At 50.8% G+C, this 11334-nt stretch overlaps 1 protein-coding gene across 2 annotated transcripts in view; it reads left to right on the top strand.

Moving 5' to 3' along the window:
• The first annotated feature begins 408 nt into the window (after positions 1–408).
• LOC139379118 (prospero homeobox protein 1-like) overlaps positions 409–11334 on the top strand; it is a 12059-nt gene continuing 1133 nt past the window's right edge. Inside the window, exons 1-5 of one of the 2 annotated variants that reach the window (XM_071121948.1) lie at positions 409–763; positions 6326–8095; positions 8235–8342; positions 10008–10220; positions 11089–11334. The exon at positions 11089–11334 is cut by the window's right edge and continues 2 nt beyond it. In XM_071121948.1, the coding sequence (XP_070978049.1) occupies positions 6359–8095; positions 8235–8342; positions 10008–10220; positions 11089–11262 (2232 nt within the window). In that variant the 5' untranslated portion in view covers positions 409–763; positions 6326–6358 and the 3' untranslated portion in view covers positions 11263–11334. Of the gene's footprint in view, positions 764–1431; positions 1625–6325; positions 8096–8234; positions 8343–10007; positions 10221–11088 lie in introns of those variants that run through there. The other variant, XM_071121949.1, reaches the window with a different exon arrangement.

Genomic DNA, 11334 nt, shown 5'->3' with positions numbered 1-11334 from the left:
TTGTTAATATTTGACTCCTTCAAGCGAGGCTACTTTAAAATCTGTCAACTATAGTCTAAACCAACTGTTTATAATGGTCGTTTTACAGAGCCAATGAGAGACCTAGGGAATGTGAACTCTGCTCTGTGATAGGACAGGAGCCAGGATTCCACTACTGGGATATCTGCCCACGTGGAGAGTGAGTATGAAGTTTAGTTGCCCCAGTAACTAACTACCCCCTGGATATACTCTCAGTCACAATATATATAAAAAAAATAATCCCAGTGAATTTCAGTTTTGGCAAGTCTTTAGTTCATCCTATATCACGTAGCTTTTCTTTAGTCTACATAATGGACAGAGAGAAAGAGGAGATAGGGAACAAGGGGGTTAATGCCAACCGTGCCGTGAAGTGGACAACAGCTCGCGAGCCCGCCCTCGCGCACCTTTTCAAAGCGTGTGAGGATGTCACAGGGAGATACTGTATGTTAGGAAGCTAGAGATAGACAGAGAGATATAGGAAGAACAGATGGAGAGAGTGACAGAGTTAGAAAGAGAGAGGGGGATTGACAACGAGGAGCAGCAATAACAGGAAACACAGCGCGCAGGGCTTTGCTTTCCTACGGAGCGGATGCACTGACCAGAGCAAACAGAAGGGCACGAGAGGAGCGGTAGCAGACAGATAAAACGGGAAGAGGAACACTAGAACACCTCAGAACTAACCGGTTCTAACATTCTCACAGAGAGAGAGAAGAGTCGGTTTCCGTGCGGGGTGTTATCCAATTGAGTGAGTTATTGTTTTAAGTCAATTCTACTTTTGGTTCGTCTACACTTGACTACTCCGTATGTCCTTTGCTGTGAGTGCACTGACCTGTGTGTGCGCGTGTCCGTCCATGTTTATGTAGCCTAGCCTATTATCAACTGCGACATACTGTACGTGCATGGATAATTAATGGGTGGCAGCTGCTCATTATGGAGGACTAAACCTGGCATAATTAGAAATGAATGAAAGCACACATAGATAAATACATAAATAAATGCTCATAAACAGATAAATGAATGCACACAGATGAATAATTAATAGCAGTTCATTTTTCTTTTAATTGATATGATTTGTTTCTGTATTTCTCTCTCCAATATGATAATGAGGGGGGCGTCAACCAAACATATGTGGCTGGTATGGTTGATCAATACCACAGTGCCGTTGCACTTGCCTGGGCTGCGTTCAGTATGACATAACGGTGTTCAACATTTAAAGATCATGTTTAACATTAGCACCTCCCACCCCCCAAAAAAACAATCATGTGTAGAGCATACATGTATCAGTGTCACTATTTTTTTCCCGACATTAGAAATTGGAGATAAAATCTATTTTATGCTGCTGTGGCGAAACACGCACCGTGAAAACACACAAATGGAACATTGTCCTTGTTTGACGTAGAATCCGGATGAACAACTTTGGAACACTGAGCCATTGACTGACTAGCTACACCAGGTAGCAGTGTTATGGGTGGGTTTCTTCTGACAATAAGACACCGGGCTACAGCCATATGGTTTTGAACCTAGAAGAAGACCGAGAGACGGGAGTAGGCGAGAAGGAGTCGGCCGGGATTGGTGAGAGGAATGTCCAGTTGGACAGAAAAGCACGGTAAGCTAATGTTACAAGATAACTAGCTTGGCTACAACTGAAAGTCGAGTTGGCTGGCTAGCTAGTTGCATTTTACAGTCAGATTCTACATTTTACACTTAGGTAGCTAGCTAGCTGCGTTTTACAGTCACTCTACATTTTACACTTAGGTAGCTAGCTAGCTGCGTTTTACAGTCACTCTACATTTTACACTTAAGTAGCTAGCTAGCTGCGTTTTACAGTCACTCTACATTTTACACTTAGGTAGCTAGCTAGCTGCGTTTTACAGTCACTCTACATTTTACACTTAAGTAGCTAGCTAGCTGCGTTTTACAGTCAGAATCTAAATTTTACACTTAGCTAGCTAGATAATGAACTAAACTTCAAGTATCATAAAATATGACTATCTAGCTAGCTACGGTAGCTAAATATCTGTCAGATGTAAAGCAAGCAGGATCGTGGCATGTGTCAGATCGTGGCATGTGCCCCTCAGATCCTCAAAATGTTACAGCTGCACCATTGAGAGCATCTTGACTGGCTGCATCACCGCCTGGTGTGGCACCTGCTGGGCATCCGACCAAGTACTTTTTTATCTTTGCATAGTTGGGAAAGAGCTTGTAAGTAAGCAATTCACTTTGATGTTTACACCTGTTGTATTTGACACATGACAAATAACATTTTATTTTATTTTTGATAATAGGCAGGGCTAGTGGGAGGGCAGCGGTCTCTCTCTTTCTAGGAGACTCGATACCTCTATCCGTCACACTTCAGGTGCTAGATACAGACTGGTCCAAGGACACCCAGAGCCACTTCCTGTGATCTCTCCAGAGCACTGTTCAGTAAGTTGTACTCCTAGTAAACCTCCTTCACTGTGGCGGCAGGTAGCCTAGTGGTTAGAGTGTAGGGGCGGCAGGTAGCCTAGTGGTTAGAGTGTAGGGGCGGCAGGTAGCCTAGTGGTTAGAGTGGAGGGGCGGCAGGTAGCCTAGTGGTTAGAGTGGAGGGGCGGCAGGTAGCCTAGTGGTTAGAGTGGAGGGGCGGCAGGTAGCCTAGTGGTTAGAGTGGAGGGGCGGCAGGTAGCCTAGTGGTTAGAGTGGAGGGGCGGCAGGTAGCCTAGTGGTTAGAGTGGAGGGGCGGCAGGTAGCCTAGTGGTTAGAGTGGAGGGGCGGCAGGTAGCCTAGTGGTTAGAGTGGAGGGGCGGCAGGTAGCCTAGTGGTTAGAGTGGAGGGGCGGCAGGTAGCCTAGTGGTTAGAGTGGAGGGGCGGCAGGTAGCCTAGTGGTTAGAGTGTAGGGGAGGCAGGTAGCCTAGTGGTTAGAGTGTAGAGGGGGCAGGTAGCCTAGTGGTTAGAGTGGAGGGGCGGCAGGTAGCCTAGTGGTTAGAGTGGAGGGGCGGCAGGTAGCCTAGTGGTTAGAGCGTTGGGCCAGGGAACCTGGAGATACGTCGTTCTCCGCAGCGGCCAGCACTGCCACGGGTCTACGTGAAGATAGCCACAGCAGCGGCCAGCACTGCCACGGGTCTATGTGAAGATAGCCACAGCAGCGGCCAGCACTGCCACGGGTCTACGTGAAGATAGCCACAGCAGCGGCCAGCACTGCCACGGGTCTATGTGAAGATAGCCACAGCAGCGGCCAGCACTGCCACGGGTCTATGTGAAGATAGCCACAGCAGCGGCCAGCACTGCCACGGGTCTATGTGAAGATAGCCACAGCAGCGGCCAGCACTGCCACGGGTCTACGTGAAGATAGCCACAGCAGCGGCCAGCACTGCCACGGGTCTATGTGAAGATAGCCACAGCAGCGGCCAGCACTGCCACGGGTCTATGTGAAGATAGCCACAGCAGCGGCCAGCACTGCCACGGGTCTACGTGAAGATAGCCACAGCAGCGGCCAGCACTGCCACGGGTCTATGTGAAGATAGCCACAGCAGCGGCCAGCACTGCCACGGGTCTATGTGAAGATAGCCACAGCAGCGGCCAGCACTGCCACGGGTCTACGTGAAGATAGCCACAGCAGCGGCCAGCACTGCCACGGGTCTATGTGAAGATAGCCACAGCAGCGGCCAGCACTGCCACGGGTCTATGTGAAGATAGCCACAGCAGCGGCCAGCACTGCCACGGGTCTACGTGAAGATAGCCACAGCAGCGGCCAGCACTGCCACGGGTCTATGTGAAGATAGCCACAGCAGCGGCCAGCACTGCCACGGGTCTACGTGAAGATAGCCACAGCAGCGGCCAGCACTGCCACGGGTCTACGTGAAGATAGCCACAGCAGCGGCCAGCACTGCCACGGGTCTACGTGAAGATAGCCACAGCAGCGGCCAGCACTGCCACGGGTCTACGTGAAGATAGCCACAGCAGCGGCCAGCACTGCCACGGGTCTACGTGAAGATAGACACAGCAGCGGCCAGCACTGCCACGGGTCTACGTGAAGATAGCCACAGCAGCGGCCAGCACTGCCACGGGTCTATGTGAAGATAGACACAGCAGCGGCCAGCACTGCCACGGGTCTACGTGAAGATAGCCACAGCAGCGGCCAGCACTGCCACGGGTCTATGTGAAGATAGCCACAGCAGCGGCCAGCACTGCCACGGGTCTATGTGAAGATAGCCACAGCAGCGGCCAGCACTGCCACGGGTCTACGTGAAGATAGCCACAGCAGCGGCCAGCACTGCCACGGGTCTACGTGAAGATAGACACAGCAGCGGCCAGCACTGCCACGGGTCTACGTGAAGATAGACACAGCAGCGGCCAGCACTGCCACGGGTCTACGTGAAGATAGCCACAGCAGCGGCCAGCACTGCCACGGGTCTATGTGAAGATAGCCGCAGCGGCCAGCACTGCCACGGGTCTACGTGAAGATAGCCACAGCAGCGGCCAGCACTGCCACGGGTCTACGTGAAGATAGCCACAGCAGCGGCCAGCACTGCCACGGGTCTACGTGAAGATAGACACAGCAGCGGCCAGCACTGCCACGGGTCTACGTGAAGATAGCCACAGCAGCGGCCAGCACTGCCACGGGTCTACGTGAAGATAGCCACAGCAGCGGCCAGCACTGCCACGGGTCTACGTGAAGATAGCCACAGCAGCGGCCAGCACTGCCACGGGTCTACGTGAAGATAGCCACAGCAGCGGCCAGCACTGCCACGGGTCTACGTGAAGATAGACACAGCAGCGGCCAGCACTGCCGCGGGTCTACGTGAAGATAGACACAGCAGCGGCCAGCACTGCCACGGGTCTACGTGAAGATAGACACAGCAGCGGCCAGCACTGCCACGGGTCTACGTGAAGATAGCCACAGCAGCGGCCAGCACTGCCACGGGTCTACGTGAAGATAGACACAGCAGCGGCCAGCACTGCCACGGGTCTACGTGAAGATAGACACAGCAGCGGCGTGTTCGATTCGCCTTCTAAATAAACGAACGGCACTGAAACTGATGTAAACGGAAACAAAACAAGTGGAATCATGCCATATTTGGACTAGATAACACGTTTGGAATGTTGCTATATGAATCAAAACAAAACACAATTTAACTTGACAGAAAAGGACAAATCAGTTAATCGCACTGTGGATGTATTAGACTTAATAATTGTATATTATTTTTTATTTAATCTTTTTATTTAACTAGACAAGGAATTGCATTAGGGGCATACTGTATGCACTGTACAGCCTTAGCCATGGATCTTGGTTCCGTGAAAGAGTTTCAGGCTATTCAGTGACACCCAAAGAACACAACTTTGAAGAGTTTGCACAGATATTAGCATTGTAGCTGATATTAGCATTGTAGCTGATATTAGCATTGTAGCTGATATTAGCATTGTAGCTGATATTAGCATTGTAGCTCATATTAGCATTGTAGCTGATATTAGCATTGTAGCTCATATTAGCATTGTAGCTCATATTAGCATTGTAGCTCATATTGCAGGACTTTGAAAAATCACCTCCCCAGTCAGTCTATTTGTACCTATTGGACATTAATATTGCAATGTACAGACTTTTATTTAACCTTTTTATTTAACTAGGCAAGTCAGTTAAGAACAAATTCTTATTTACAATGACGACTTCTACCCGATTTTATGGACCCAATAGGTATTAGCCTAGTCAGTGACACCCAAACGAACACAACTGTGAAAAGAGATCGAATTTGAATAATTGATATTCACCTATTTTTAAACTGTTGGATTATATAGTTAATGTTGCAACGGAATTATAATAACCCCCTACCGCGGTGACTGATGTGACCTGTTCGCTGTACCGTTAAACTGCCACACGTTTAGTTGAATGATTTTATGGATTATAGCTAGATTAAAATCCTATTTAAAATGTCACTTTTCTCTTTTGTCTGTCTGTCTGGTCTGTCTGTGTGTCTGCTTGCCTTTCTCTTTCCTGTCCGGCATGTTTGTCTATATGTGATAGAAGTACAGTGAAATGTGTGTGTTGTTATCACTGTCAAGTAGAACTACTGCTTTCACACTGCTACCTCTCTACCTCCACTGTCGGGGTAAAACATCTGAATAAACAGTCAGATCTCCCTCGATAAATTCTAACAGCCACACTCCACTGAAGTGAGTGTTATGGGTTTAGTATTTTCTCTGAAACATTCAGTTTGTCACACCTGAGTGTTCCAGGTGCCTGATGTGGGGTCTAAGGTACGGTCACAATGGGGTTCCTATCACTTTTAAACACAAACTTGATTTCTAACCAGTTTTATATTTTCTCTCTTTCCAGAAACAGTCATCGACGAGGAGAATAGAAGGTTCCATGGATTCCCCTTCTGATCTGTTTGGTCGTCAGTCCTCCCTGATATCTCCCTTTGACCTTTACCCTGACCCCTCCACTGCCCTTGACCTCCCCAGACATCTCACACCCTCTGGAGGGGGGCATGGTGCACCCTACCCTGGAACCAACCCCTCCTACCCCCTCATCCACCACCTGCTGCAGCCAGGTGGAGCCCCCATGAGGTCCGGGGGGGAATTACACCTAGACAGATATAACAGGGTAGAGGAAGGGATGGAGGAGGAGGAGGAGGGGATGGGTGGACGGTTGGTAGGCGTGGGGGGGAAGAGGCTGAGCGGTGACGCCCTAGTGGCGGACTGGAGTTATGACATGATGAGAGTGAAGCGATTGAGACTGGAGAGTCTAGTTAAAGGAGATGGAGAGATAGGCTTAGAGGAAGAAGAGGAGGAGAAAGGGAGGAGGAGTGCGGAGAGGGGGAACAGGGAGAAAGGGAGGGAGGGGAGGAGAAGGGAGAGAGAGGAGCTGAAGGAACAGTTGGAAGAGGCGAGAGGAAGACTGAAGGCCTTGCAGGAGAAAGTATGGAAAGCATTCGGAGAGAGACCCGCTCAGGAGGAGGAGGAGAAGAGGTGGACTGGAGGAGAGCAGGAGGAGGATGGTGATGGAGAGATGGACAAAGAGGAGGAGGAGGAGACAGCAAAAGGGATCACTGAAGAAGAGGAGGTGGGAGAGGAGGTGGGAGAAATAGACGATCTCTCTCTTCCCTTCATCCCCTCTTCTCCCCATTTCCAAGGCATCGCTAAACGAGACCGAAAAGCGAGGGACCATGAGAAAAGGAGTGAAGAACAGAGGAACGCGAATGGAGGAGGGGGGGTGTTTTTGGAGGGGGTTCTGGAGAGGGCGGCAGTGTGGATGGGGTGTGGGGTGGTGAGGGGGGAATGGGAGCGTTTTGGAGGGGAGCAGAAGTTTGCCCAAGCTTTGAAACAGGAACTGGGAAGGGCTGTAGCTCGAGTCATCGATAGGGTCCTCCGTCTATACACCCAAAACGAACCTCTACCTCCCTACATTCATCCTTTCACCCTGTCACCCAGAGAGGGAGGGAACGAGGGAGGAGGCGGAGGAGGAGTGTGGGCAGCCCTGAGAGAGAGGAGGGAGAGAGAACGGGGTGGAGGTACACCTCCCCACTCGAACAGAGCTCCGCCCCCCCACCAGGAACAATCTGAAGCGTTGCCGTTGATTACCCGTCGCCCTGACAACCACCCTGACAACCAAACTAAAAACCATCTTCTACCCCTCAACAACCACCCTAACAACCGAACTAAAAACCCTCTTCTCCCTCCTCACCCCTTCCCCCCTCTCTGCCAGCCTCACCCCCCTCACCACCACACCCACCCCGCCCTCCTCCCCCCCTCCTCTTGTCATAAGGACTCCTCCCCCTTCCTCCCGCCCTCCCCCTGCCCGCTCCCCCTCCCCCTCCTCCACTACACCATGCAACAGCTCTTCACTCGTTCTCTCTCTCACCTTCATCCTCTCCACAAAGGGAACGTTATGAACTCTGATGCCTACATGGAGGGGAACCCTTTCCCCCCCCATCTCACCCCTTCCTCCTCTTCCTCTCGTCCCTCCTTCCCTCCGCTCGCTGTGATGGAGGGATTGGACCGGCTGGATGGAGGGCTGCAACATCATCATGAGAGGGATGGAGGGATGAGAGGAGGAGGAAGAGACGGTGGGATGGATTCTGGGATGTATCTTGGTCCGGGTTCAATATCCTTTTTTTTTTGGAGGAGGAGTGGAGTGAGAACGTGTGTGTGTGCGTGTGTGCGTGTGTGTGTGTGTGTGTGTGTGTGTGTGTGTGTGTGTGTGTGTGTGTGTGATCTCCGTGCTACTCCTTAACCATGGTTACTCTCAGGAGGGTTTGACTCCCTGTCATCTGAAGAAAGCCAAACTGATGTTCTTCTACGCTAGATACCCCAGCTCTAACACACTCAAGACTTACTTCCCCGATGTCAAGGTATCACACACACACACACACATACACACACACACATGGACTCTACAAGGTGTCGAAAGCGTTCCACACACACATGGACTCTACAAGGTGTTGAAAGCGTTCCACAGGGATACTGGCCCATGTTGACTCCAAATGCTTCCCACAGTTGTGTCAAGTTGGCTGGATGTCCTTTGGGTGTCGGACCATTCTTGATACACACAGGAAACTGTTGAGTGTGTAAAACCCAGCAGCGTTGTAGTTCTTGACTCAAACCGGTGCGCCCTGGCACCCACTACCACACCCCGTTCAAAGGCACTTAAATATTTTGTCTTGCCCGTTCACCTTCTGAATGGCACACATACACAATCCATGTCTCAATTGTCTCCAGGTTAAACAGTCATTCTTTAACTGTCTCCTCTCCTTCATTTACACGGACTGAAGTGACGTCAATAAGGGATCGTAGCTTTCACCTGGATCCACCTGGTCAGTCTGTCATTGTGGATTCACCTGGTCAGTCTGTCATTGTGGATCCACCTGGTCAGTCTGTCATTGGGGATCCACCTGGTCAGTCTGTCATTGTGGATTCACCTGGTCAGTCTGTCATTGTGGATTCACCTGGTCAGTCTGTCATTGTGGATCCACCTGGTCAGTCTGTCATTGTGGATTCACCTGGTCAGTCTGTCATTGTGGATCCACCTGGTCAGTCTGTCATTGTGGATTCACCTGGTCAGTCTGTCATTGTGGATTCACCTGGTCAGTCTGTCATTGTGGATTCACCTGGTCAGTCTGTCATTGTGGATTCACCTGGTCAGTCTGTCATTGTGGATTCACCTGGTCAGTCTGTCATTGTGGATTCACCTGGTCAGTCTGTCATTGTGGATTCACCTGGTCAGTCTGTCATTGTGGATTCACCTGGTCAGTCTGTCATTGTGGATTCACCTGGTCAGTCTGTCATTGTGGATTCACCTGGTCAGTCTGTCATTGTGGATTCACCTGGTCAGTCTGTCATTGTGGATTCACCTGGTCAGTCTGTCATTGTGGATTCACCTGGTCAGTCTTTCATTGTGGATCCACCTGGTCAGTCTGTCATTGTGGATTCACCTGGTCAGTCTGTCATTGTGGATTCACCTGGTCAGTCTGTCATAGAAAGAGCAGGTGTTCCTAATATTTTGTACAGTCAGTGTACTTCCCTGATGTCAAGGTACCCGTGAAACTATAATCAACTACAACAACACTGACTGATACAATTACAACTCTCTCTCCATTACTCTCTCTCTCCATTACTCTCTCTCTCTCTCTCCATTACTCTCTCTCCATTACTCTCTCTCTCTCTCCATTACTCTCTCTCCATTACTCTCTTCATCTCTCTTTCTCTCTCTCCATCTCTCTCTCTCTCTCGATTACTCTCCTCATCTCTCTCTCTCCATTACTCTCTTTCTCTCCATTACTCTCTCTCTCTTTCTCTCCATTACTCTCTCTCTCTCTCTCCATTACTCTCTCTCTCTCTCCATTACTCTCTCTTCTCTCTCTCTCCATTACTCTCTCTCTCTCCATTACTCTCTCTCTCTCTCCATTACTCTCTCTCTCTCTTCATTACTCTCTCTCTCCATTACTCTCTCTCTCTCTTCATTACTCTCTCTCTCCATTACTCTCTCTCTCTCTCCATCTCTCTTTCCCACCTGTTAGTTCAACCGCTGCGTGACCTCCCAGCTCATCAAGTGGTTCAGTAACTTCCGTGAGTTCTTCTACATCCAGATGGAACGCTTCGCCAGACAGGTTGCCCGCGACGGTGCACCCTGCCTGGGGAGAGAGGGCAGAGAGCCCCCCCTACGCCTGGGGAGAGACACGGAGCTCTATCGCATACTGAACATGCATTATAACAAGAGCAACGACTACCAAGTAAGTGTGAGGGGTGTAGGGACTAGCTATCTGTCACTGTGTATCTCTCTTATACATGCACATTGAACATCTCTCTCTCTCTCACCCTCCCTCTCTCCTTCCTCCCTCTCTCTCTCTCTCACCGTCCCCCTCTCCTTCCTCCTCTCTCTCACCCTCCCTCTCTCCTTCCTCTCTCTCTCTCTCTCTCACCTTTCCTCTCTCCTTCCTCTCTCTCTCACCCTTCCTTCTCTCTCTCTCTCTCTCTCTCTCACCCTCCCCCTCTCCTTCCTCCTCTCTCTCTCGCTCTCTCTCTCTCACCCTCCCCCTCTCCTTCCTCCTCTCTCTCTCGCTCTCTCTCTCACCCTCCCTCTCTCCTTCCTCTCTCTCTCTCTCGCCCTCCCCCTCTCCTTCCTCCTCTCTCTCTCGCTCGCTCTCTCTCACCCTCCCTCTCTCCTTCCTCTTTCCGTCTCTCTCACCCTCTCCTTTCTCCTCTCTCTCGCTCTCTCTCTCTCACCCTCCCCCTCTCCTTCCTCCTCTCTCTCTCTCTCTCTCACCCTCCCCCTCTCCTTCCTCCTCTCTCTCTCGCTCTCTCTCTCACCCTCCCCCTCTCCTTCCTCCTCTCTCTCTCGCTCTCTCTCTCACCCTCCCTCTCTCCTTCCTCTCTCTCTCTCTCGCCCTCCCCCTCTCCTTCCTCCTCTCTCTCTCGCTCGCTCTCTCTCACCCTCCCTCTCTCCTTCCTCTTTCCCTCTCTCACACCCTCCCTCTCCTCCCCCCTCCTTCCTCTTCTCTCTCTCACCCTTCCTCTCTCTCTCTCTCTCTCTCTCTCTCTCACCCTCCCTCTCTCTCACCCTCCCTCTCCTCCCCCCTCCTTCCTCTCCTCTCTCTCTAGGTTCCTGACAGGTTTGTGGAGATAGCAGAGTTAGCACTGAGAGAGTTCTACACGGCGATACAGACTGGGAGAGATAGTGACCCCTGCTGGAAGAAATCCATCTACAAGATTGTCTGTAAACTAGACAGCCCTGTTCCAGATAGTTTTAGACTGCCTGGATGTCCAATGGGCTGAGGAGAGGACACACACACACGCGGAACACAGACACACACACAATGCGCAAGGGATACACACACACACACACAC

The sequence above is a fragment of the Oncorhynchus clarkii genome, chromosome 21 (assembly GCF_045791955.1).
Source record: "Oncorhynchus clarkii lewisi isolate Uvic-CL-2024 chromosome 21, UVic_Ocla_1.0, whole genome shotgun sequence".
Taxonomy (NCBI): domain Eukaryota; kingdom Metazoa; phylum Chordata; class Actinopteri; order Salmoniformes; family Salmonidae; genus Oncorhynchus; species Oncorhynchus clarkii.
This window is presented reverse-complemented; position numbering and strand designations above follow the sequence as displayed.